This window comes from Vidua macroura, chromosome 24 (assembly GCF_024509145.1).
Source record: "Vidua macroura isolate BioBank_ID:100142 chromosome 24, ASM2450914v1, whole genome shotgun sequence".
Taxonomy (NCBI): Eukaryota; Metazoa; Chordata; class Aves; order Passeriformes; family Viduidae; genus Vidua; species Vidua macroura.
In genome coordinates this window covers 6,200,111-6,227,416 of record NC_071594.1, presented here as the reverse complement: position 1 = coordinate 6,227,416, position 27,306 = coordinate 6,200,111, and the positions used below count along the sequence as shown (strand labels likewise).

General features: G+C 50.2%; 2 protein-coding genes across 7 annotated transcripts in view; one reads left to right on the top strand and one right to left on the bottom strand.

The window, feature by feature from the left end:
- Positions 1–319: 319 nt before the first annotated feature.
- SNRPC (small nuclear ribonucleoprotein polypeptide C) lies at positions 320–5,193 on the bottom strand. 4 transcript variants are annotated; one of them, XM_053998374.1, is made up of 6 exons: positions 5,008–5,193; positions 4,485–4,527; positions 4,005–4,113; positions 2,616–2,708; positions 1,937–2,041; positions 320–695 (listed from the first exon to the last, which is right to left on the bottom strand). In XM_053998374.1, exons 1-6 carry the CDS (start codon positions 5,178–5,180, stop codon positions 571–573), a joined length of 648 nt encoding a protein of 215 aa, XP_053854349.1. In that variant the 5' UTR covers positions 5,181–5,193; the 3' UTR covers positions 320–570. The 4 variants fall into 4 exon arrangements, with proteins under 4 accessions (XP_053854349.1, XP_053854350.1, XP_053854351.1 ...); XM_053998375.1 differs by having other exon boundaries at positions 2,616–2,705; positions 5,008–5,192; XM_053998376.1 differs by lacking the exon at positions 5,008–5,193 and adding an exon at positions 4,757–4,856.
- A 374-nt stretch (positions 5,194–5,567) lies between these two features.
- Positions 5,568–27,306, top strand: part of ILRUN (inflammation and lipid regulator with UBA-like and NBR1-like domains) — a 28,307-nt gene continuing 6,568 nt past the window's right edge. Inside the window, exons 1-5 of one of the 3 annotated variants that reach the window (XM_053998010.1) lie at positions 5,568–5,785; positions 17,376–17,530; positions 20,731–20,928; positions 22,505–22,608; positions 26,183–26,334. In XM_053998010.1, coding sequence (XP_053853985.1) covers positions 5,628–5,785; positions 17,376–17,530; positions 20,731–20,928; positions 22,505–22,608; positions 26,183–26,311 — 744 coding nt within the window. In that variant the 5' untranslated portion in view covers positions 5,568–5,627 and the 3' untranslated portion in view covers positions 26,312–26,334. Of the gene's footprint in view, positions 5,786–17,375; positions 17,531–20,730; positions 20,929–22,504; positions 22,834–26,182; positions 26,335–27,306 lie in introns of those variants that run through there. The other 2 variants (XM_053998008.1, XM_053998009.1) reach the window with 2 other exon arrangements.

The window sequence follows — 27,306 nt, the reverse complement described above, 5'->3', positions numbered from 1 at the left end:
GGGACCCCTCCGGACCCCCACCCGGACCAACCCAGGAGCGCCAGGAACCCACCCCGCGATCCTTCAGGACTCCCCTCCCGGAGGAACCCAGGAACCCAGCCCGGGATCCTCCAGCGACCACCCTGAACTCCCCTCCAGTCCCCACTCCAGAACCAACCCAGGATCTCCCTCCCCAGACCACCCTGGGGCTGCCCCAGGATCCTCCAGGATCCCCTTCCCAGGGGTTCCCCCATCAGCCCTGAACTTCCCTCACAGCCCAGCACTGCTCCCCCCACCCTTATTTTCTTCCCCAGGAGAGAGTTCAGAAGAAGGCTCTGAGTCCATACGGAAACAACATCAATGCTTTATTCTTGTTTTTATCATTCAATGGGAGGGGAAAAAATAATAATACAATTGAAGAGACACCCAAAAAGCCAGACCTCGTACAAGTCAGTGCAGGGTGTGTCCATTCGTACGCTGAGGTTACGGCAGAATCCCTCCACACACCGAGTACAAAGCCCCAGGGACACAGATCTGTGGTGTTTAGCAAAGGGAAGATCCTAATATGAAAAGGCAGCTCCATCTCCATCTTTATCTGTCTGGACGGGTCATTCCTGGCCTGGTTGGCACCATCATGGGTCTGGAGGGGGGTCTCATCATTGGGGGCCCTGGCATCATTGGCATGTGTCCTCCCATGGGCGGCCTCATCCCAGGAGCTGCCAGGGGAAAGACAGGTTAGAGAACAGCTCCTGGGAGCACCCCCTGCCCAGTCATGGTAGAACATGGGTTGGGATGGACCTTAAAGATTTATTTCCACTCCTCTGCCAGGGGCAGGGACACCTTCCACTATCCCAAAGTCACTCCAAGCCCTGTCCAACCCGGCCTTGGACATTTCCAGGGATCATGGGGCAGCCACAGCTTCTCTTCACAGCAACATCTGCTTCACCACCCTCAGAGGGGGGAAATTTCACACTGTGCAGTGGGCAGGCTCTCCACCCTGCTCCAGGGAACTCCCATGTTCCAGGTCTGTAAGCCCTGACCTGGCAGCTGCCGAGATGGATTCCGTTCCCTGAAGGAGCTCAGCCAGCAGCAGAGGAGGAGCTCCTGGGTTATACACCCATCCTGACAATATTCACTCACAACTTATTTCCAAGAGACACACCACCTTAATTACTGATCTGGAAAAGTGTTCATTTGGAGAAAAGTGCTGCAAAACAATCCCATGTGCTTGCAAACAAGCACTGAGCACCTCTGCCAGGGAAAAGCAGGGGCTCTACTGCACAGCCCTGAAATAATAGTTTCCATCCCACTTTGCCATTTATTTTTGCCAGGCTGCTGAATGTCACAGATTGTGCATTAATCTTAAGCCTTTAAAAACACTTAAAGAACACTTTCAAATGCAAGACAATAATTACAAAGACACTTCACTACTTTCAGTGCACGTGTGCATGTGTTCCCATAGATTTGTTCTGGGAACTGTTCCAATAAGATATCCCTTGAGAATTCTTCAAATGCCAGGAAGCTCAGGAGTGGAATGGATCAAAGACATTTTAGTTTACAGTTCTGATAAAGCCTTTTCCAGGCCCATTGTTTCTCTGGAACACGCTCCCCTGAGACGCTTTAAACACTAAAAATCATTTAGTGCAAAAAATGCACCTCTTGTGCAAGACCTGAGACCTGGAGGCACCAAACTGCTGAACAATTACTGCTCAGAGCAGAGGGAGAACAGCTACGACTTCCCAGAGCCATAATTCCAGCTGCACAGGGGGCTGGTGACTCTCAACGAGAAGCAAAGGGGTTTAATGAGTGGCTGTAAAATTTTTGTAGTGTCCCCATGCAGGGGTAGCAGTGACACGGGCGTGAGCAGAGCGTGCCCAACAGATGGTGGGACAGGAGACATCACCCAGACCCTCCCAGCCAGCCCCCACACGGCAGAGTTACCCCATCCCAGACTTACCAGGCCCAACTGGCATCATTCCCGGGGGGGGTGGGCCCATCATTGGCATCATCGGGGGCCCCCCCATGTGTGGGGCTGGCATCATGCCGGGCCGGGGGGGGCCAGCTGGACAGACACAACAGTTACACACTGGCACTCACCAAAAAAACCCTGCAGCTACTCACAGCACATGGCAGTAACTAATGCCTCAGTGCCTCTACATCTGCCTCTGTTCCAGCCCTGGTTCCAGGTGCTAGGAAGTGACCAGAGGAGGAATATGCTGGCTGCCAACTCCAGCTGTGCACACCCAGCACAGGGAGCTGCCAGTCCCAACAGCAGGGCTTGGGGCAGGGAGGGCTCTGGGCCCTTCACCAGCTCAAGGGCAAAAGGTTGGTTACCAAAGTGATTTCTACTTTGAAAAACCAACCCGAATCAACCCACTGTGCAGTTCTACCAGAGCCACCTCCACGGGAGCCCCCATGGGATGAGGGGTTGTCACTGCTTCTGCTGCACTCAGCATCCCAGAAATCGGGCACAGTAAGGACTGAACTGCTCGTACACAAAATATCCTCACACCCTGAGAGCACAAGCTCAAGGTGGCTTGGCTTCAAGCTAAAATGCCTTTTCTTTCCAAGCTGAGGACACAAAAAATACAGCTCCAGAGGGCTGTGACCCCAGTCCCAAAGTGTCCCAAACTTACGGATGCTGGGAGGAGGTGGAATCATGGCTCCGGCCGGAGGTGGTGCCGAGAACGGCGTCGGTGGAATTTTCCCTTGCTGGAATGCAGCCGCTACATTGGGGGGGAAAAGAAAAAAAAAAAAAAGGAAAGAAAGAATCCCAGGGAAAAAAAAAACACCAGTTACTAGGCCGAGGAAGCGCCGGGTCACTCGTCCGTGTCATGCCCCGCGGTCACGTCATGCTGCGTGCGCTGCCGTCCCCACGCCGGACACATCCCTGGCACCTGGGGAGCACCTGAGACTCCTGGAGACAATTATTGTTACAGCTGGGACTAGAGAGCTCCTGCGTGGATGTCACACCCCTGGGCAGGGCGGGAGGGAGGTAGGGGGGGAAAAAAAAAAAAAAAAAAAATATCAACCACGTCGCGGGATCCGCAGCGTTCCACCGGGACATGCTGTGCTGGAATGGCAACGGGGCCAGGGCTGGGGAGGGGGCAAGGGAGGGGAGGAATTCCACTGGTATTGACTGGAAGGAAGGCAAGAGATGGGGAAGTTGGAAGCATCGCAAGGAAAACAAAGGGAAATAGAGCGAGGATGAGTTAGGGGAAATCTGGACTGGGTGTTTTAGGAAAACTCTTCACGCAGAGGTGGTTGGGCACTGAACACTCCCCAGGGGAGTGAGCACGGCTCTGGGTCTGTCAGAGCTCAGGGAGCAGCTGGGTGATGCTGCTGGCCACGTGGTTTGGTCTCAGGCACTCCTGCACGGAGCTGGGAGTGGGATCAGTGATCCTGAGGGGTCCTGTCCAACCTGAGATACCCCACGAGCCAAGGAGTGCTGCCATAAAGCCAGTCTGGTGTTCGTGCTTCTTTCATGGAGGAAAGAGAAAAAGGACCTCTTGAAGTGACAGAGGAAACAATGCCACACTTCAGTTAAGCCTTTAAGTGCCAGAAAAAAAAAAAACCCATCACTTGGGAACTGAGGGCAGGCAGCCCCAGCATGTGAAAAATGCAACAATCCACACATTTTTACGTCCATTCCATTTCTTTTGGAATCCTTATCCATGCTCTTAGCAAAAATGTGCCACTGCCAAGCAGCACAAGTTTGTAACGTGGCCCTGCAGGACATCACTGAGGGCAGAGGCACTGACAGCCCTCACAAACAGTGACATGGAGCCACTGCCACCAGCCCTGCGAGGGAACCTCAGCTCTTGTGTGGTAGGCAGAGCTCTCAGGCTCCCCCAGGACAGCCCAAAACCTGAGGGACTCAAGATCCACACTCCCAAGTTTTTACTCACGACTCACTGAGCAAAGACTCCCCAGGGAAGTGAGGAAAAGTCAAGGTGGAAGCAGGGAAGAGCAGCTGGAGGAAAGGAAGGGGGAGGCAGCCGGGGTCACAGAAAGATTGGCCTTACTTGTTTTGTCAATCAGGCTCTGGGCTTGCTCCTCCATCCATTTCTGGTAATAGTCCTTCACGTTCTCCTTGTGCTTCCGCCCACTGCAGTGGGTTTTTCTCACGGAGGGCTGGGAAGGGTCACAGAAACCCTCAGCTTACCAGTGTTTGTTATGATTTTAAACGTGGCTCATTTAGCATAAAGCAGGTTTGTTTCTGTGCTCATTCATGACGAGCAAAACTTTTATATACATTTTTACCAGCACAGTAAGTGTCGGCTCTCCAAAGGCTGCCCTGAGGACCCCCCAGCTGCCTTCTCTGACCCTGCCACTGCCCCGCTGGAGAACACCAGGGCCTGGCACGTCCTCCCTCCTTTTTGCACGGAAGGCGAAACCACAAAGGAGCACCGCTGCCTCTCACAGGACCGGCTTTTCGCCGAGGCAGATTTTATTTTCATGCTCCTGACGCGCGAAAGGATTGAAGCCGAAGCTTCGGTACTCACCGAGTCATGGGTGAGGTACGTGTCACAGTAATCACAGTAAAACCTGCCGGGGGGAAAAGTCTGGTTACCGAGAGCCCCCTCTGCGCTGCGAGCGTTACCGGAGCCCCGGGAACGACCCCGCAGGGCGCCGCGGCTCGGCCCGCCGGCTCATCCGCGCCCCTCCCGGCCCTGGGCTCGCGGGGAGCACCAGGACCCTCCAGAAGCAGCGACCCCCGCCCGGGGACCCCGCCCGGGAGCCCCGGGGAGCCCCGGCCCGGCCCTCCCGCACCCACTTGGGCATGGTGCTCCCGCCGCCGCCAGCCGGAAGTGGCGCACACGCGCAGTGACGCGCTCACACGGCGCCGCCGCCCGCCGCTTGACCCCCGCCGGCTGCCGTAGCGACCGGAAGTGACAGCGGGCGGGCGCCGCTGCGTGGTTCTCGCCGCCCGGCAGGTGGAGCCATCCCGCGCCCGCCCACGCCACCGTCACCCGCCCACGGCCACACTGCCAAAGCCGGTTCCCCTTGTTCTCCGCGTTCACACACCCGGTGGTTCCGATCGGCAGCCGCGCACGGAGCAGCCCCGCGCGGTCGAGAACTGCAGGAAAAACATCGTTTTTAGGCGGGAAAAAAAAAAAAAAACACCGAAGGTGCTCCCGTCGAGCCTTGCGCCTCTCATTTGCATGGCGCCGCATGACGTCTCGGCAACTCATTTGCATACACAAACACGCGCTCTCGCCCCCATATATGGATGGCAGCGCGCGAATGTGGGCGGGGACGAGCGGCAGCCCCGCCCCCCGGTGACGCAGCGGAGCGCCGCGCGGAGCCCCCGAGTCACGCGCGGCGCTCATTTGCATGCGCGGCCACGCCCCCCTCGCCCTCGCCGCGCTCCCTCCCTCCCTCCTCCCCACCCCACGCGGGCACGCGGCCCCGCCCCGCGCCGCGCGTGGGGCGACGCCGGCCGGGGGTGACGTCGCGCGCCGCGCGCCGCGGGGCGGGGCGGCGCAGGCGCGGTGCCGGCGGCGGCGGCGGCGCGCGCACCCGCTCCCGCCCCGCCCCGCCCCCCCCCCCCCCGCCGCCCGCCCCCGCGCGCCCCCCCCCCCCCCCGCGCGCGCGGCGCTGAGGCGGCCCCGGCCCGGCCGCGGAGCCCCCGGGACCCCCCGGCCATGGAGGGCATGGACGTGGACCTGGACGCGGAGCTCATGCAGAAGTTCAGCTGCCTCGGCACCACCGACAAGGACGTGCTGATCGGCGAGTTCCAGCGCCTGCTCGGCTTCCAGCTCAGCCCCGCCGGCTGCGCCTTCTTCCTCGACATGACCAACTGGTGCGGGCCCGGGGCCGGCGGGGGGGCGGCGGGCGGGACGGCCTGAGGGGGCTCGAGGGGCTCGAGGGGCCGCGGCCCCGGCCCGGTCGCCCCAGGGCCCCGGGCCCTGGCGGGGCGGCGGGGAACGGGCGGTGTTTGTGCCGGGCCCTCTGTCCCCTGCCCGGGCCGGAGGCGGCTCCCATGGCGGTGGGAGAGCGGGACGGGGCCGGGGCGGACGGGGCTGACTCTCGGCCCCAGCCCGGGGTGCGGGTTTGCCGGAGCTGTAGGAGCGGCGAACAGATACACGGGGCGAGTGAGGCGCGGGCAGGGACTGCGTTCGGGGACGGGCCGCTGCGCCCCGACTTGGAGGCAGCTTCAGAGAAAGGGAAATTGTGGCAGAAAGGCGCTGTAGGACCCTGGAAGCGGCCGCGGTGCACGTGTGAGAGTTACCGGGGTGTTTGGGGAAAACTCGGCGTCTGCCTGTGGACTGAGGGTCTCTCTAAATCTTCCGACTCTCGGGCGTGTGTTTGTCTTGATAAAGGCTCTGTGTCACTGCCCAGGGAAGAAGCAGGCACGGGTTATCAGCGAAGCTGTAGCTCGAGAAAAACAGGGGAGATATTCAGTACAAGGGTGAAAAACAGCAGCTAGGAGTGTTCTGGTGCAGTGAGCCCAGGAACTGTAACAAGGATGTTGTGGAGCAGCTGCTCTGTGAGTCGTGCGGTTTGGCTCGTTTTGAGCCCTTGCACCTCTCAGCCCATCTCCAAAGCGTGCTGACCTAAAAGCTCTACAGGGCAGCAAACGAGTGCTGTGTGTTTCAGACACGGTGAACAGAGATCACTTAGCTAAGCTCTGCTTTGAGGTAGACCATCAAACCCAGAAACCTCAGCTTTGAAAACTGAAATCCAGGGGGAGGTCAGGATATCAACAGTTGGGGGGAAGCTTGTGTGGAATTGTTGAGCTTATAAACAGTGGGAAGACAACTTTGTCGGCTTTTTGGTTTTGGTTTTCCTTCCTCCTACAGCCCCATATCGAATTTTAGTGGCAAATAAGCATCTGCAGAAGGAGTAGGGGAATAGCAATTGCTTGTGTTTTGTAAGCTGGCACAATGTGAAAGAAGGTCTCGAGGAGTTCAGGAGTTTGCTTGGAAGAAATGGTTTGTTCCCAGCAGAAGATGCTTTCCCACCTCATCCATGTGTTGGTGATATGACTAAAACTGACACTGCACTGTAATCCTGGGCAGAGCAGGGAACAGAATTCCCTGAAAGTTACTCCTGAAGATGCTCCGTGTAGCCAGAGTGTTCCTGGTTTGTGCTGAAGCAGCTGTTTTTCATTCAGGAGTATTGAATTCTTGGTTGAAATAACAGCATTTCAAATCCAGCCTCAGAACCGAGGGCTTTTTCAAATGTTAGTTTTAATTGAAGAAGATCTGAAGCGTTTGAAATAGCCTTAATTTCCTAACATATAGGAAAACTTTCCAGTAGTTTGGTTCTGAAAACATCAGTTTTCACATTTTTTTTTTAATGAAGTTTGGTAAGTCTTGTGGCTGGATGGGCATGTGACTGTTGGGGTGGGGAGATGTGTGTGCAAACAAACACGGGCTGGGACTGCTCTGAGGGCTCAGAGCCCAGGTGAGTGCCCGTTCTCAGGGGCTGCTCCTTGTCCCCCAGCTCGGTGCTATTCCTTGTGCTGGTGTGTCCCGTTGCCAGCTGTGCCCCGTGCCTGTCCCACTGCCCAGCTCCCACCCCTTCCTAGATGGCCACGGGGTCGTTGGCCCTGCTGGGCTGACCCTGCACTAACCCTGCTGTCCCTCAGCAGGGACAATCAGGACACGTGTTCCTGTTCTGGAAGCGCTTTTCCCGTGCCGTTGAGGGGCCCTGTGCAATCCACACTGCCCAGGTGATTCAGGTGCCCTACCAGGTTTGCCTTGTGTGGCCTGGGATTAGGGTCAGAACCTTCTGGCACCTTCAAATAACTTGTCTTGATGACACTATCAGATCACTTTTCCAAGTGTTAAAGTCTTCTGGCACCAGCATGTCCTGCAAATAGTTTGTCTTGATGAGACTATCAGATCACTTTTCCAGGTGTTAAAGTCGTGGAACGTTCTTTCAGGGATGATCCCTTCCTTTCTGCATCAGGATTGATGTTCACCTGCAGGAAATGGTGAGGGAGCTCATGGTGGGGTGACAGAAGGGCACGTTTTGGGTATTCCAGGTTCTCTGTAGCAATGTCCCACGTGTGAGTTAATTAACAAAGAGATAGTTTCACTAGAACTTGTTCCCAGGTGTGAAGGCTGCTCTTTGGCAATAATTGTCAGCTCCAGACCTGCAGTTCCTTCCCCACTTTGTGTCTTTCATGTACTATAGGGAACACTCAGAGCTTAATATGCTTTGAAAGACCATTTCCAACAGCATCATTAGTAATTGTGGTCAGAGGACTTAGAGTGAATTAGCAGTGCTGCTGGAACAAAGGAATTGTTTTTAAATAGCTTGTTTGGCCAATCTAGGGGGGAAAATTAGTGGCTGACTGGGGAGGAATACCTGTAAGTAGCTTCTAAAAGTCTGTGTCCACTTCTCCAGTTCCCAGGAATGCTCAGTGCCCCTTCAGACCTCTGTCAGGCTTGGGCAGTGCTAAGGAACTGCCAGCTGGCTTTATTAACTGCTGCAAAAATGCTTTGGGTTGAACATATGCATCCAGAGTTTCGGAGGCTGTTCCTTGATCTGCAGGAAATACAGGTTAAACCCTTTGTCTTTCCCTGGTATTTATAAAACACTTTCCTAGAGTTATGTCTGTTTTCTGTGCTGACTTCTTGCCTTCTTGCTGCATAAATCCGATTCCCGAGATCCTGGCTGTACATTCCCTAGCAGCAGCACACACCAGCCTGCTTTACTATTTACTTATTTATTTTCCATTCAGAGAGGCTGCAGAGGGAGAGGCTGAGCTTTCACTTTCAGCCTAAAACCAAAAGTGAACTTCTTTGTTCAAAAAGCAGAACGAAAAATGAACTGTTTTGATGCAGAAAACGTTTCTTCCTGGGGAGGAAACCCTGGGCGGTGGAGTGGGGAGGGCATTTTGCTACTGTTGCATCCAGGATCAAATCCCCCTGGGTTACCTTGGCTCTGCTCCCTCCCCTCCAGACGTCGGGCCCCACCACAGGTGGGAGGGAGGGGGCTCACAGGAGGGTTTTTTGTGGTGCTGTGAAGTCCCACGTGTTGCCTGCAGCTCCACAGTGATCTGTGAGATGGGCAGGAGCGGGTCTGAACCCTTTTGGCCTTGGCTTGCCTTCACAGGGAGCTCCTGGAACTCCATAAAAGTCATTGGATTCCTCTAAAGCTGGTGTGGAAATTGTATTGGGACAAGAAAAAGGAATAATTTTCTTTTAATTGGACTGTGTGCCAGCTTTGTGGGTGAGAGGCTTGGACCTGCTTTAATTCCATGAGAAAGTGAATTGGTTTGAAGTAGCTAATGGTGGTGGATTTAAAATCCATATTTTGGTATAGCTGGCTCAGAGGTTCCCCAGTTTGGAAGAACTAATGTATATTTCAGTAATTTACATGTAATATTTCTTTACATTCTCTTTTTAGCTCTTGTTTAGAAAGCTGAATTTTTATCAGAGCAGTAGGTGTGATATTTAATTGAAGTGTGTCAGGTAATGACGGTTTCCCTTGTGTGGGTGGGAAAAAAAGCATTATTGTAACAAAGCTTTTTGGATCCATCTTTAGGTGAAAAAGGTCATTATTTGTAAGGTTGTCAGATGTCTTCTAGAGAGCCTTGTGGTTTTTTCATCCATTTAGGAAAATTTGTAGCTGTCTCATGGTTTAACTAGTACTCCCTAGGTGATGTTTTGCATGAAGATAAATTTATCTCTGAAAATACTGCAGAAATCTGCAGTAAAACCTTGTTCTCTCTCATGTCAGGTATGAGGCAGCTCTGTGCTACAATTGCCTTTTAGATTCACATTTCCATCCCTGTGGGTGGGCTGTTCAAATTCTTTATATCCAGTGAAATGCCTGTATTGCCCAGAAGTGGATGTACTTAATTGGGAGTCTAAAGACGTGATTTAGCTAATAGGGGTTTAATTGCTTTTCTCATGACTTATACAAAGTGTAGGTGCTACTCAGAGGAATACTTGAGGTATATTTGTGTAAGTCAGGACACTCAGAATTTAACAGAACAGACTGGGTCAAGGGGATTCACTCACATGGGATTTGTTTCCAAAGTGGCTCACACCAGCATTGCTCCTGATTTTTAACCTCAGGTGTTTGCAGACACCTGCAGCATGCACGTGTCCTCTGAGAGCAGATGTTTGGGCTGCTCTTCAGATTGAATCCACATTCTGACAAACATGAGGAAAACTTCCTCACTGCTCTGTATAGACCTTGAGCTGAGTTTTGACACCCCTTCCCTTTGGTGGGGAATCCTCATGTCAAGGAGGAGGCAGGAAACTGAGACCTGATTCTGCAAAGAAATCATCCTTCCCTGGGGATGCCTGTGGGTTTTCATTCCTCACCCAGCATCCATGGGGCAGGGACAGCAGCGGGTGGGAGTTCCCCTCATCGTTATCAGGTGACAGAGACCAGAGTCCCGTGTTCTCTCTGTGACTCAGTACACGTTTGTCGAGCAATCTGTGTCTTGGTGTGACTCTGGTTGGGTTAATATTTGTTTATGGTGACCAGCTGGGCCAGATCTGGTGAGAAGGGTTACCTCAAAACATTGATGGGGTGTTGATAAGCATTAGTAGGGAAGAAGGAAGCCGAGGCTTTGGACTTGATGTCCATCTTACTCTAACCCAGTTGGTGACTGTCCTCACAGGCAGAAGAGGCACCCCAGAAGCAGATCTGGTGGTTGCTGAGGTGCTGTCACCAGGATGTCAGGACAGTCTGGGGAGCTCTGTGGCAGGTGCAGGGTCATTTACACCCTTGGGTTGGGGAGGGAAAAGAGGTTTTAAACTGTTTGGTCTGTTGTGGTTCACTTGAAACACAGTGGATGTCTCTTAGTGCCTGTGAACCATCCCAGACTGCTGCCTGTGTCCGCAGCTGTCTCCTAATGCTACTAAAAATAGCAACATTACAGAATTAAACAATTTAAAAATATTTTCTTAGAAGCTTTTATCTAGTGCATAAAAAAAATCCCAAACCCACACCTCTTCTCCAGAGCAACTCAAGTGTTTGACCTGATTATTTTGAATGAAATTTAGACTCTGAAGAAATTGTATTTATAACTGTGGAACATACTATAATTCTGCTCCAAGGTACAAAGCATTGAAAAATTTGGTGCCTGTGGCATGAAAGCATACACAGGTAACTGTAGCAGAATTGGGAATTGGGTACAATATAATTTTGGTCCAGCTGGACTCTGCCTTACATGCCCCAACTTGTTCTCTGACAGTTTCTGTCGCTTAATCCCCTTCCACTTTTCATCAGACAATTATAGATTGGTAACATAGTTTGTACTGAGGAATTGGCAGTTACAGAATCTCCTGTGTACTGGCAGCTCTCAATGACTTTCCACTGGGAAGAGCTGTTGCCTGTTTTCAGTGGCAGCTCCTGCTGGGACATTCTCGGGATATTTTACCCCCCTCTTAAAGCTGCTGGGACCAACTGCTTTGGGAGGGCTCAGCTGTTGGGGATAGTTCTGGGCACTCCTGCTTGTAGCACCATTATTGTGGTGCTGCTGTTGGCAAGGAGTTGTGCTCAGGTGCTTTTGCTGTGCTCAGGTGACGTGCTCAGCCCTGTGCAGGTATCTCGGGAAGGTTTCAGCAGCTGCTGTTGGTGGTTCTGTGCACCTTAAAGCTGCTCAGGGAAAGCGAGTTCCTTTGATGGTTTGGTGTTCTGAGGACACTGTGCCTCTCCTGTGGGCTCTCAGTTTCTCTCCTCATGCTGCCCCTGCAGACACAGGATTGCTTCTGTCACCACAGGTTTCTGTCTTCTTCCTAGAACACTCCACATGTATGTCAACTAAGACAATGAAATGTCTTCTGTGTCTTCATGTGAAAAAATACATAAGCTTTAAATTAGTCAGATCTTCCCCCCCCCACACCCAGCTGTGTAAATTCAGCTTAAAGCTTTCAGCTTCCCTCAGTGGTCCTTTTCCATCATCAAACATTTTCCAATATAGTTTCCCAACTTCATACATAGGATTTAGTGTCACTTTAGTGTAAGAGGGGTCAAGAACGAAGAAAACTGACACAGAGATTTTGCTTTCTGAAATTCTGTCTGCTGAGAGATATTCACTCATTAAAATTCCAGCCCTTTAAAACATCTTGAGACTTTGCACTTAATTGCCATGTGTCATCCCTATTGAATGGTTGAATTGAAAGCTCCAGGTAGAAGTGCTTCCCTGCAGCATGATGTGCATGCCTCTTCCCCCACCCCCTTCAGCCTTCTCCAAGGCTTGGAGAGAGGCATCTCCTGCTTCAGGAGCGATAGAAGCTGTTGGGGATGTCCCAGCCTGGATTATCAACAATCCAGGTCCCCAAGAGCTGGGGTGAGGAACATCCAACTAGATTGTGGAAACAAAGAGATGAAAGAGATTGCCTCACTTGGATGTCTCCCATATGCATTTTTAGTCTCTCCCCCCCGTATCATGTAGAGAAGTTCCATTATTTGGGAATGAGAAACTGTCCATCTGCTGCACTGTTTATTTTTGGTTTTTAACAATAGACACCTTCTGGGATGCTGTGGTGCCTGGTTACAGACTGCATTTGGAGAGCGAGAGGAGCTCTGTGAAGGTGGAGACTTGAGTTACAGGAGGAGTCCGAGGTGTTCTACATCACATGTTCTGTGCTGGAGATTTTATTGTTTAGCACTGCCCAGCATGTACATTGCATATTTCCAGGAGATGTTACCTGAGTTGCTCAGCTCATGACAAAACTCTGCACCCTGTGAGTGCTGAGGGCGCCTGCCTGGCTCCTCTCGCCCTCCACAGGGACACACCTTGGCAGCTTCCTTCCAATGACCAAGCCCGTTGTTACATAAGAAATATTGCTGGCTGTCTCTGCATGGCCTGAGGGCTGCCTCCCATCTGGAATTCCAAATGGAAGGTGCCATTGCAGGGGGCATTCTATCTGTCGTGTTCTCCAACAGCTCGGGACAAGCAGAGCCCTGCAGTGCTCCCCAGGAGCGGGCCATGGTGGGTGCTGTGCTGTGGCCATGGGCAGGAGCCAGAGAGAGGGAAACTTGCAGGCTGGATTTTGAGCCGAAGCTGTGATTTGATTTGAATTTTTACCCCCCAAAAATCTGTTCTTTAAAAAAATTACATCTTTTTCTTTGGCTCTCTCATCAAGTAATTTGACAATATATGAAAGCTTGCAGATTCCTGTAACATTCATAGTTCAAATCCTAATGTCCCTTGTCATGTATGTTTGAAGCACCTGCTTGTACTGTTTTTCTTCCAAGATACTGAACTTCTCTATGCTGAAAGAATTCTCCATATTCTGAGAAGCAGAAGGGTTTTGGGCCCATGCTCTGCTTTGCAGCCTCTGTGCTTCAGTGTCTTCAGTCTCCTAAGAAAGTCTTGATACGATTAATTAAAAGACAATTTCCATTTGCCTGTATGCTGTTGGTTGTTTGCAGAACAGGGAGGTTGTGTAAGGAGGCCTCGAGTTTGTGAACTCATTTGGAAGAGTTTCTCTTAATTTTGAACACTGAATTACTTTAATTAATTAATGGCTAAATATATTAGTTTAACATAACAAAAGGCTGTCTGGAAAAAACAGGGAAGGGAAAGAAGGGCTCAAGAGGAACCACCTCTTAGCTATCACTTAAGAGTTGTTAAGGGATGTCATCAGAGCTATTAGCAGAGAAGGTTTTAACTTGAATATTGTAATTTAGCTCCTGAGGCTTGAAATGAAGCAGCAGAGCAGAAGGCTTGATCTGGAAAGGAACACTTTGGTGTTGTGTGGGAAAAGCACTTGACACGCAAGAGTTATAGGATGCCCTTGGAGAGGAAGGAGAGGGATACCCAGAGTTAGAGTGGATTTGGTTGATAATGTGCAGCTACAACTTGTAGTTACTTCCTACTCCCCTCTCTCATTCTGGAACCTGGCTTTTAGGGCTAAAATTGAGCATGGTGCTAAGTCCTGGGCTCACCCCATCACTGGGGTGACTTGTGACTGCAGGCTTTTCCTGGGACTTGGATCCTGTCAGACCTGCTCTGTAAGTGTGGCAGGGCTACAAACTGCTGCGGTCCAGGACTGCTCTAAAAATGGAAAAATTGCTTAATTTTGGGAAGGTAAGGAGGGCCTGAGACCTGCAGGGGCCTGTGAAGAAAGAGCTGCATGGCCACCCCTGTAATTAGGAGAGCTCAATCATGTCAATTACACTGGCTGGATTTGCAGAGTTGTTTGGTTTATAATAGTAATTTATCTCATATGACAGAGAGCAGAGGGTAGTAAGTAGTGTGGTGTGAGTCACACTGAGAAGTGAAATCAAGCAGGCAGGGATGTGTGAGCAGAAGCCTTTAGATAATAACTGGACCCTCTGAGGGCTGACCCTCGTGTCTGTCCCTGCAGTGTCTGCAGCTGGGGCTATGCAGTTACAGCTGGACAAAGACCAAAAAAAAACCCAAATATGTATTTTTAAATAGACTAATTTCAAGGCGTTGAGTGTGTTTGCCCTAATGCATCTCTGTCATTAGGGTCACACTTGGTTGTGGGCTGCGCTCATGCTGTGCCTGTGGCAGAAGGGCGAGTGCAGGGTGCGCTGCTTGGGTTCAGCTGCCTGCACATCACCAGACTGCAGGGAGTTCACCTCTGCAAGTGGCATCTTCCCCAGAGTGCTGCTCTGCAACTGATCTCGGGGGTTTTGGGCCCGGGAGGAGGGGAGCACTGTGTCCTGGGGGGAGGAGTGGGACACAGCCAGTGGTTGTGCAAGGTGTGAGCTGGGGGTGCCTCTGGCACAGAGCGCAGCCACCGCCACTCTCTCCCTGTCTCCTGGGGTTGTCTGTGTCAAAGAACATGAACTCAAGGCAGATTTGCTTTGTCATCCTGACTTTGGCTTTTGCCACTGTGAATTTCTCTTCAGTTTCTGGAAGCTTCTTTTTAGTTCTTTACTAGGAAGTCCGAGAGGAGTTGAAACACATAGAAGGGCTCACCCCAAATATCCCCCGTCACACAGATCATACGGTGGGAGTGGGGAGGTGGGTTTGGGAATATTTGATTACAAACGGGGCAAATCTGTGTCTAGCATGTGTTGTTCTTTAGTTAGTTTTTAACTCGATGTTGCAGAGGAGCGTTGTTGTTTCCCAATGGCAAAGCGCACTGAAATATGACCCCGGGATGGGAGTGCTGGCCCCAGGCCTATGTGCACAAATAGCCCACTACCTTCTGAGGCCTGTTTGCAGCCCAGCAAACAAACACAGCCAGGCTGCCTTGCAAAGAGTTGCAGTGGAAATCTGCCCCCTCAGAGCTTTCATTTTTTCCTCTCAGTGTCAATAAAATGTCAGTACAACTGATTCCAGAACGATTGTTCACAAGGTGTTGTGGTCCATCTGAAAATGTAGTTATGTAGTAGTGGATTAGGAAGAGAAAGAGCTGCATTGCTGTCTTTTGTATCTCCTACAATACCTTTTGCCTTGGATTGCTGTACTACAGGAAGAAATCCTAGTGCAAACTAAGCTCCAGCTCATGGTGTTAGCTGGGTGAGCGAGCAGGAGTCTCTTGGCACAGCCCTGGTGTGAGTTATGTAAATCTTGTGCAGTGTATAAGCAACAGGCGGTTGGTGACGTAAAACTGAGCATTTGTCTCTGTTTACTGGCTAATATGACATGGCCCTTTCCTGCAGCATTTGACTGAGCTGGCGGGATTAAATAGAGCCCTGACACTCCTAAGTAGAAAACGCCTCAGGCTGAATAATGGTTTCTGCTCTGGAATTCAGAGTTCTGGCCACTGCACGGGACCGGTGGCTCCTGTGTTGGACCAAAGTCCGCTCGGCACGGATGGCAGAGGTCTGGCTGTGACACTGGGCTTGCTGAATTGCTGATCGATCCCCGTGGCCATGTTGTGCAGGACATTCCTCCAGTGCCTCCTTAGCAGAATGTCAGGAACTCCTGTGACTCACACAGCGATTATCTGCTGGCTGCTGGTGCTGTGATGGATGGATTGATTGCAAAACCGATGGGGCTCTTTGAGTCCTCTCCCAGTGCCCCAGTGAGGCTCTACCCCTTGCTGTTTCCCCCCAGTCAGCTGCTGCACTTTGGGTTCCCCGAGTTTTCTGTGAGGAGAACATGACACTGCTCCCATGCAGTTCAGATTTTATCCAGAATGTCTGATTTGAATGTTTTTTGCCATGAACACTGTAGGAATTGAACAGGAGGCAGTTTCTTTACTCACTGTTTCAAGCCTCTTTCCAGCTGGCAAGCAGCCCCACAAAGCCCTGTGTTTGCTCTTGCTCAGGGTCACGCTGCAAATGTTTCTCTTGCTTTCACCTTGGCTGTCTGACTCGGACACATGACACCCCACAACTACCCAACCCCTCAATATGTCACTGTGCCCACACAGAGCAGCTTCTGCAGGGCTTTGGTTTTAGGTGGTGGTTCCCAGTTCCTGAAGTCTTGGTTTTGGTTTTTTTTCTATCCTGCTCGAAAAAGCAACACAGATTTCTGCAGTCATGAATAAAAAAAGCAGTTGTTATGCCCATCGGGTTTGGGGAGATTTTACTCATCTCCATTCTCACAGCACCCACTCACAACATGTAAATCAGGGCCATAACCTCTCAGACATGTATAAACAGAGGAATTACATGACTTGCCAAACACTTACATAATGACTTAATAGTATATCGTGGAACAGAGCTAAGGCTCATGAATCCTCTTCCTGCCTGACTGTTCTTCTTCTCACATTAATTATCATGAGTTGTAGCTACACCATGGCTCAGGAATCAATAGCATTGTGGCTTTCTGAATGTCCTCAATATATTACAGGCTTGCACTGTCATGTATCTTTATTCAGTGAGAACTTTTGACTCAGGTGGTTTTTAAGTTCCTGCAAGTTGTGACTACCCAGAGCTGAACAGGCACTTTTTTGATGAATAAACAGCTTGTACCTGATGTTGTGTTTCAAAAACTCCAGCAAGGCTGGAGTTATTATCTGTAGCTACTGGTGCCCTTTGGCCCTGAGAGTTATCAGAAGAGTATTCTTTGTGTTTTGTTCCTCTTGTGCTCCTTTTGGACTTTGTGTGCCAAAATAAAATGGAGAGGTTTGGTTGGTCCTTTTGAAATTAGCTGGGGTAACAAGGGTGGTTTGAAGAAACTGTCCAGTGTCTGCCTCCTGAGGCATAGCTCTTCTCTTGGTGTCTCCTGGACTGTTCAGCAAGTTTCATAAAGAACTGTTGGAGTAGAAGCCTCCAAAACTTCTAAGTTCCAAGATTTCCAGGGAAAATAGAAGCAGAGTAGAAAATTGATCTAAACCAGTGAAAAGAAAAAGTGCTGTATTTTGTGCTCTGTTATCTTGGAGAATCCATATGCGATAGAGGTAAAAGCTTTTAAAAAAACACACAAGCAGCAGAGTTATTACAGTCTGGATATTTTTGCTGAACAGTTTAGGATAACATATGACCTGTGCAAAGGGCCAGACCCACCTGTACTTTGGGTTGTAATGTGCTTTTTTCCTTTTCAGGAATCTACAAGCTGCCATTGGAGCCTACTATGATTTTGAGAGTCCAAATATCAATGTCCCCTCCATGTCGTTTGTGGAAGATGTCACCATAGGTGAAGGAGAGTCCATCCCTCCTGATACCCAGTTTACAAAAACGTGGAGGATACAGAATACAGGTGAGGCCTTTGGGCTGCAGCAAACCCCACGCAGCAGGTGCTGGGATCCAGTGGGAGGGATGCTGGCCTGAGGCAGGAAGCTTGTGTGCACTCACCTGGGCTGGAGCCACCCTGAGGTGCTGCCAGCCCCTGCACGTTCCCCTTCTTGGGTTGGCACAAACATTTTGTGGTGGGATGTGCAGCTCAGTCAGGTCACCAGTCTTGTTCCTTGTGCCACCACACAAACAAACTCTAGGACACTTGTGGACAAATGAGGCAGTGACACGAGGGTCATGTGGCAGGTCCACTTCGGGCAGAATTGCCTTTTCATGTTCTGAGAGGATGCAGGGCTGGAGAGACCACATTCCAGTTTGAAATAAGTCAAAGCAGTGACTGGGATCCAGGAAGTGAGGCTGGGCAAAGTGCATTCCCAGTGCTTGGCCTAGTGGGATGCAGTCAGAGAGGAAAATGAGATCCATGGACATGAAGGAATCCCTTGTCCTCAAGCTGTGCAGTGATGGAATGTTGCATGAACATTTAAAACTGTGTGTCTGAATTTAATTGACCTGCTTGTACTTGTGTGGGGGAGAACAATCTCACACCGAGGTGTAATGCTGGGAGTCATCACGAGTCAGGTTCAGCTCTCTCAGTATTTCTGCTTGTGAGTAGCTGCACTACTTAGAATATCCACACTAAAACCACACTAAAAATCTAAGAGTATTTAATTAGCATGTTTAAAAACATGATTTATAGAGAATGTGTTGTAGAGGAAGGATTTAATATTTCAGGGTACTTTTTCTGCCTCCTTCTGTTTGAAAGTACAATGAAAGGGTGACACATGGAACTTGCTTGAACTCCACTACTGTGAAAAGTTGACTGGCAATTTTTTATAACTGTCCCAAATACAGCTCTTACAAATCCAGTAAGTGTGATAGGTCTTGTTTCTCCACTCTTAGTATCTCAATTTGTGTGTGTTATGACTACACCTCTATCTTGGGCCCTTCTGACTCCTCCCTTCCTTGTTCCTCTGATGTGCCATTTCCTGGATGCAAATTCAGCCTTAATTTAGCATCCTAGTTCAGGGAATGTTTCATTGTTCTTGGAATGTTTCACCTGAAATCCTGGGCTTTCTAAAATGAGGGGCAGGAGCTCATCTTGATTTAGGATTTCCTGGCGAGGCCAACATGTTTTGGCTTCTGTGTGGTTTGAACCTGGCTTTTCAGACTGTCTGTCTGTGCCCTAAAAGTGGTGCTGGAGGCCAGGGTTTGGTACCACACTGCCGAGTGTTGGTGAAGTGCAGCTTCACATGCTGGTTATGGCTATGCAGTGTGAGGAGGACTGCAGCATTTGAAAATCATTCTTTGGTTTAATTAAGGTATAGTATCAAAGGGCTGTAGTGTTTCCAGATAATAGCTACTTGTTAGGCAGATAACTGAAGTAGAGCCAAGGTTTTTAACAGCTCTACAGGAGTCCTTGATTACATGACTTCAGTCCTAGAACACAAAATACCTGAGGCGTGTGTCACTGGAGCGTTGCAGGTCTGATGACTGTGACAGGCAGAGCTCAGAGATTGTCAGTTTGAGGCGTGTGAGCTGTGAGCTCAGTTCAGCCAGGTTCTCATATGTGTCAGTAAAAAAACAATGCCCTGCTCTGGTACCTGCAGGACAGTGCTGCCTTGTCTGCCAGAAGAGCAGTTTGTGTAGTAGAACCATTGCTGAAAGAGCAGCAGGATTTAACAGCCTGGCTTCCTCTCCCCACTCTGCCCCCAGCTGCTGCTGGCTCTGCAGGACACTCTCTGCAATTTATCATCTCCTGAGAGATGAGTGTACTGAAATAGAATGACATAATCATAATTTCATTTTATGAGGCTTATCAGTTGCAGTGTTCTAGGCACCTTGCAAGCCTAAAGCCATTAAACCTGATAAAAATCACATAAATAATTTAAACTAAACCATGTTGCTGGGCTGCCAACCTCTGCAGATGAGGCTTCATGCTCAAGTGCCCCATGCCCCAGGCTGAGGTCAGCCAGACACCCAGCTCCTCTTTCAGAGCCCTGCTCTCTCAGCACCTTTCCAGCTGTACTGGTACATCCCCCACACTGAACATCCTGCTGCACTCGTGCACATCCTGCTGTCTCTGAGAGGTTGTGAATTCCAAAATAAGGACTCGACAAGAAAACCATTCCTTGCTGTGTCTTCACTGGAGTACCCACAGGGATTAAATTAGCAGGCAAGCTGTTGCAAAGGATGCTCCTTGAGGTAACGTGAGGTCAGAGCAGCCTCCAGCGTGCTCGCCTCGGACCAGACGGAGCAGTTCCAAGCTTCGTGGTGGTTCAGGCTTTCCGTAGCCATTTCCGTCAGCCTCAGCTGAGCAGGAGGTGTTCTCAGTCCTTGGCTTAGTCATGTGATGTGACTGGGGAAGCAGCGAAAGAAAATTGTGCTAAACTGATTTTTCATGAGTCTCAGAAGCGCTTTTTCTTTCTGTCTGCCCCAGCGCTTGTTATCTTTGGCAGCAGGAGCTGTTTTCCGTCTCTCTGATTGCCAGGTCATGCTGTCAGTCCCAGTGTCTGCAGTCTAAACATGGCTCTCCACAGATAAATTGTGTGTTCACAACCCTTCTTGCCACCCTTGCACAAGCCTGAGAAAAAGATTGGTGCAAGGAGAGAAATGAATCCGTTTAGGAAATAGTGCTGGCACTTCAGTTATAGCTCAAAATATGAGTTCCTCTTGAGACTCCTAACAGGCTTAGAAAGAAATTAATCCCTGAAAGGACATGCTGCCAACACTTTGTATAAATAACAGGTATTTGATGTGGCACGGTTCAGGAGCTTCATGGAGGGAGGCAGAAGTAGGGGCACACAACACAGCCCTGCCTTTGTCTGCCTCTGGCCCTGGGGAAAGGGAGGTGTGTATAGGTTAAGTTCTATTTTTTTTTTTTTAAGCTGTTACACTGTAACTTTGAGAATTTTTTTGTGTAACAAAGACATAGAGGTTACTCAAATAGGAATTGTTCTGCTGGTCCCTAAATGCACCAGATAAGCCTGCTCTGAAAACCAGGCTTCCTCAGTATCCACTGCTGCTGTGTCCTGTGTATCTTGGTTTCCTTTGACCATCCAACAATTGCACAACTGTTTTAACAAGCATGTTTCAACCAGTCTTACACAAACAGACAAAGCTTTTCCTGGTGTGCTGTCAGTAATTCCCTCTCCTGTCTAATCCCAGGGACGGAGGCGTGGCCCCCAGGGGTTTGCCTGAAGTACGTCGGTGGAGACCAGTTTGGCCACGTGAACATGGTGATGGTGAGGTCCCTGGAGCCGCAGGAGATGGCTGATGTCAGCGTGCAGATGTGCAGCCCCAGCACCGCCGGAATGTATCAGGGACAGTGGCGGATGTGCACTGCCACGGGACTCTACTACGGAGGTGAGCAGCCCCTTCCCAGCCCACGGCCCCACTGGGGACACGCGGGCACAAAATGGAGCAGAGGGCAGAGGTCTGCCAGCCCTGGGCTTACATACAGAACGCAGAGTGGAGGAAAACATCAAGGGAGCTGCTTTGTTGTCTTGGTCAGTGTTTTCTAAGCACTGGAACAAATTACAGATTACATAAAACTCTGGAAAACAAAGGGATGTGCAGAGCGCTCGTGGAGACTCTTTCCCCGTTGGTCTTTGTTGAGATTCTTTCCCAGTTTTCCATTGCTTAACATTGTGAACTGCATATGAGCATAAAATAGTAGTGGAAACCTCATGTGAGAAGTTAATGCCCAGGGTTTAATGCAGTGATTTAGTCCATCCCCTGTGAGTTATTTCTCTGTTTAAAGAACACATTTGGCTATTTTGCCTGGTACTTCAGCCTGGGCCTCAAACATCTGCCTTCGCTGCAGCCTTCCCTCCCTTTTCTGCCAGCTTTAGTTTACACTGAAAACATCTTTGTGTCTCTGTTGGCAGCTGGGAGTATCCCAAGTTTCAGGGTTTGAGTGAGAGGTGTTGGCACATGGAGGCAAAAATACCAGTGCCCAGAAGGAGGGGGCTGCTGGCAGCGCTGGCACTGCCACACAGCTCCTCACTGTCTGGAGGGGACATGGTGTGTCCGTGAGGGATGGACAGGGATATCTCCATGCAGGTGGGACAGCCTGCCCAGTTTGTGTTGTTGGTCCTGAATTCTCACAAAGCCGAGGGTTTCCAGAGGGTTCCCAGCTCTGAACAATGGGAGATGTCCCTGCATTGCCAGAAGTTGTCACTTTGTCAGAACACCCTTTGGCCGCCAAGCTCTGAGTCCGAAGGACTCCTGCCCTGCAGCCCAGTTGGTGGCTTTGCTGGGGGCTGCCCCGAGGTCCGACCCGGCGATCCCGGGGCCCGGACGTTCGTCCCGTTTTGGGGCGGGGGCCCGGTGACGCCAGCCCCGGGTGGCACCTGGGCCGCAAGGCCGTGAGAGAGCGGCAGAGGGCGCTGCGGGGCCGCTCCAGAGCGGGGACGAGTTTGGGGCGTGGGGGGATCACTGGTGGGCGTGGGTGAGTACGGGGGTCAGTGGTGCTTGTGTGTTCAGGGGGGTCAGTGCTACGTGTGTGCACAAGGATCAGTGGTGTCTGTATGCAGGGGTCAGTGGTGCTTGTGTGTGCACAAGGATCAGTGGTGTCGGTATGCAGGGGTCAGTGGGGGGTGTGTGTACAGTTTTCAGTGAGGGGAGTTGTGTACAGGGAGGATTAGTGGTGTGTACTGGGGGTCCTGGCCATAGTAGGGTGTGGAATTCCCTAAGCAAGTCATGTGCCCCTAAGGTAGAATCTCACTGTCCTCAGTTGGCTGCTAAAATTCAAACTGCTGATCGCAGACCTGTTAAACTGGGGGCACTGGAACCAGTACTGCTGAGGCTTTGTAAAGATGTGCTTTAAGCAATAAAAGTCTTTTTCTTGCTAGTGTAAAGGATGGAATTCATTTGCTCCTTCTGACCCTTCTTCATAAACTCCCATCTAGTGACAACCCAAATGTGTTTCTTTCCACAGATGTCATCTGGGTGATCCTCAGCGTGGAAGTTGGAGGACTTCTGGGTGTCACACAGCAGCTGTCATCCTTTGAAACAGAGTTCAACACGCAGCCGCATCGCAAGGTAGAAGGAAACTTTAACCCATTCGCCTCTCCACAGAAGAACAGGCAACCAGATGAAAACAACCTAAAAGACCCTGGGGGTTCCGAGCTAGGCACAATCAGCAAAAACACATGGGGGCCTGCTCCTGACCAAATCGAACAAGATCAGAATGGACTGTCACAAAACTCTGTAAATCTCTCCCCCAGCAGTCATTCGAACAACTTGTCGGTAGTGACGTACAGTAAGGTAGGTGCCCTGGGCGAGCAGGAGAACGGGTAGGGGAGGAGCCTGGCAGGTGTGTAATTGCTCTTCCTTCCAAACTGCAAAGCCCTTTCCTTCTGCTTCTGCCAGACCTGCTAAGGAAGGTTCTGAATTTGACTGTCTGACTCTGCCAAGTCCTCATGTTATATTAAAATATTTTTTGCCTCTGATAGACTCTACCAGATCCACCTTTTTGTTTTTGCTTCAAGTCCTTCTTAAAATTTATATAACCTTGTTTGGGTGCTGTAACCGCAAGTGGCTGGAGCCTGCTCCAGTTGCGTGTGCAAATAAGTCAAAATATCTCTCTAGATGTGTCCTGAGTTTGACATAATTTTGAACAGAGAACAAGTAACCACACCCTCAAACTTCAGATTAGCCAGATAACTTCTTTTTAGCTGGTGTGGGGAGACTACAGAGCACACCATTCAATTGCAGAAGCTGCCTGCAGGAACAGTCAATCAAAGGACCGTTCCTGTCTGTGTCCTTGTCTTGTTCATAATTGTAGGTGACTTTTAAATTACCTTTACTTTAAATCTCTCTCAAAAGCTTGCTTGGTGGATGCTATACGAGTCTGAGTGATATTTTGACTGTTTTTATTTGCTTGTGTGTGAAAAATTGCAGGATTATTTACAATTCAGAATCCACCTGTTAATGCAGCAGTATGTGTAGGTGTGTACTGTCGTATGTCAAACTAGTTTGATTTTTTAAATCCTTTAAAAATGCTTTACTGTACTTTGAGCAGGCTGTGTAGGACAATAACACTTGGTTGCTGAATGACTTAATAAAGCCCTAATGTTAGTTCACCTACAGCACTTTAGTTCCTCCCTGGATGAACTGCCTGTCCTGTGCCAGTGGATCTTGTTTTAGTGACCTTTACCCCAGGGCTGTGCATTTTCTGTGGCCTGACTGCCCCCCTTAGTGGTCCCAAACAGAGACACCATCTCTGGGCTGGCTCCTGCTGCCAGGCCCTGCTCATAACAGTGGAGTGGATGGCTTGGGAAGTGATGGCCTGTCAGTGAAACACCACCTGAAGTGGCAGTGCTGGAAGTTGCTGCTGTAGTGGCTGCGTGCTGGGGTCGTGGTGCTCCCCAAGGGGCCGGGCTGGGACTGGCTTCAGAGAACGTGGGTGTGAGGAACCAGAGCCCCTGGCAAGGAGCAGCTGTGCTGTGGGAGAGAAGCCAGCAGCAGAGTGAAGCACCACCTGAGAGGTGTCACAAGGTTGAAGTGAGCTGGTTTAGCTGGTAACCCAGAGCTCCATGCTCTGAGGAAACAGGGGCAGTTATAATCTAACCCCAAACGTAGGGCAGGTGACCTTTCCTCCCCTTTTTCCTTGTTTTGGGTTGTTTTGTTTTGGGGTTGTTTGTTTCTTTTTGTATTTACAGAATATTCTTGGGTGGATTTGAGGTGGATTGTCTGAGACGAAAGCAGACATTTGTTTGCTGGCTTCAGAAGGGACAACTTTATAGTCCTTTTTTGGTTGGGGGTGAGGGATATGGAAAAGCTTCTTGATGTTTGGGTGGTTTTTCTCTCTACTGCAGTTCTTTTTGTTTGTGGCATACAAAGACAAATTATTTTATCCTTTGGAGGCTGTTCTGGTAGGTCTGGAGATCTGAGTCCTGTTCCAGCCTTGCCCATCCTTCCCAGGGCAGGATGTTTTCTATCACAGACCCAGTATTCATGTCGGTACAATACTGGTTCTGTAGTAAACAAGTTTGAGGGAGTTGGACATCCCAGACACCTGGTCTGGTTTGAAATGGTCAGGTGAACATTCCCCCCATTCCCTGACCAGGCCTCTGGGAAAAGAAGATGCAGTTTTGTTTGGTTTTTTCCCTTTGTGTGCATGGTGTACCCAGCTGGGGATGCTGCTGGAGCAGAAAAGGGGTTATTAGAGGTGATGTCAGGAGTATTGAATTACCTGAGGAACAGATGGAGCTCCAATTCCTGTTGGGAAAAGCTCTACCTGGCCCATCTTCTCCACATCCCCAGGGGATCTGACCTGTACTCTGCTGCTGCAGTCGAGAAGGAAAACTACTGCATTGGGAGTTGCTGCCTTGTGACTGAATACTGATGTGAAAGGCTTTATTTCAGGTTCTAGAGCAGACAGGAGAGCACTGTGGGTTGGTTAGGCAGTGGCACAGACTCCAAGAATTCCTGGATTTTATTTATCTTGGGCAGGATCTCTGATATTTTTCTCCTCTCATGTTCCTGGGAGAGGGAGGGAATCCCCAGTCATGTTTGACAGGCCATTTGGTGAGCAAAGGAGATGGTTCAGGTTTAGTTAAAATGTTGAGAAGAGCCTGTGTCCTGTATTTAGAAGTAAAATAAGCCCTTAAATATTTCCCAGCTGACTGTGGAGGCTTCCTCTGCTGACAGACACTGGGGACACCCAGTCATGCAGTGCATGAGACCATGAAATCTTTGAGATAAAACGAGCAGTTTCTGGCATCTGCAGGTGTAAAACATCCTCGAAGCTGCCAGACCTTGTCGGAATTAGTTCTCCCCCTGGTGCACTGAGCAGGTGTGACTTGTCCTCTAGAGCTCCCCATTGGAGTCAGGGTTGTGGCAACACCGACGTGCCATCTGCTGCTGGGTTAGACAAGTACAGCAGCATTTCACACCTGGAAACATTCAAAATGCTTTTATACAGCAGCAGAGTGTGCGGTTTGGGTGTCCTAGGGAAAAACAAACAAAACCAGACACAGAATTCCCTGCAAGTGGGTAAGATGAAAGCTGTGGCATGGTTGGAACAAGCTGTGTGCCCTTTATTCCTGCTATGGCACCCACCTCCCTGGGGCCCCCTGCCCACCTTCCACACACACTGTGGGGAGGCTGCAGGCCAGGGCCTGCCAGGGCTTTGCTTGAAGCATGTTGTTGTTAAATCTGTTCCCAGTGGAGTTTTTGCATGTTCTTAGATGTAAAGATGTGCCTGAGTGCAGGATAGGATGCCCAGAAATCCCCATGCACAGATACTTTATTCTCTGGCAGTCGCTTTCTCTGGATTCCCCAGAGATCTGAGGTAGATACAGCTTTCTCCTATTTACTCCTGTCTCATAGCAGCCCTGCACGGTCACTGCTGCTCTCTTGTGACTGGCTTTTCCATTAAAAGCCCAAGATCCAGTCTTACAGTGCCTGGCAATTAGAGTTTAATTGCTTAACTGAGGAAAGAAACGTACACGTTTCCATGTTTGAGAAGATCAGAAATGAATAGCCATATCCTGACACTTAGATTGTACTTAAAATATATAAAATTTAAAATCTGTATAAAATCCACAGATCTGTATCTAAACCTGCTGCCCAGATGAATTGAGGAATCACTTCTCTCTATGTCATGCAGAAAACTGCACCTGGAGGTTGTGATTCTGACAAGATTTGCCCGGACAGGACACTGAGCATCATCCCCACCAAAGCAAATGGTGCCTGGCTGTCCTGGTCATTGCTTGTGCTGCTCTTCAAAGCCCGGTGAAATAAAAACGTATTTGGAGTTCACAGCTTTAAAATCTGAGCTCCTTTTTTCCTGCTGTGTTTATGCTCCCCATCTCCCTCTGTTCTGTGTGGAGTTGAGCTACTTGGCATCTTTCTGTACATAAGGGGAAACCAATCCTGTGTCCTTGGAGCTTAAATGTTGTTGCTGCTTCTAAAGCCATGCTTCTCCCAAACCAGGGCCTCCAATTTGGAGTACCTCTGTAAACTATAGACAGAAATACTTTTACTGGAAACTGGGCATAAAACTGTCTTCATGCATGAGGATGATGCCCCAAGAATGTTTGCATCCATGGAGGAGGAGAAGCTCTTCCCATCCTGGTGTCTGGGCTTCACACTGGGCTGGTCACCGTGTGGTTACATCCATTTAGACACTGTGGGAGAAGGTTGGACCTGGAGCTCTCACAGCACTGCAGCCTGGGCTGGGCTGGCATGAGCTGGTTTGCCTCTCTAGTGAGAGATTGGTGGTTTGGGTGCTGCATGTCAGCTCATCCATGAAATCCATGTCCTTCCTGACTGTGGGAAGTGCCAGATAATCTGGTTTTAGCCCAACTTTGCTCCATTGCAGCCCAGCAGAGTTGCCTGTTGTTTATCCTGGCCCAGCAGCACATCGGGGAGCTGTGCATGGGAGCTCAGTCAGGTACCTGAGCCCTGCCACCTCCTCACCCACGGGCACCTGAACCAGCCCTGCCAGCGCCTGCTCCCAGAAGGTCCTGAACTTCCTGGTGGTCTCCCAGCCACGCCATGTTTGCACAGCATGCATGGAATAAAACACAAGTGCTGGATGCTTTGTTCTCTGTTTGTGCTCAGTTTACATAAGCGAGGTGTGGGGTAGGAGCGGCCCAAGGGGATGGGGGCTGGCAGCGTGGGCTGGGGCCACTGTCAGTGTCCACGGGGAGACTCCTGTATTGCTGTGCATCCACCTCCTGTCCCTGGAAGTGTACCTGCATTGCTGGTGACTCAGTCACAGAGGTGAAA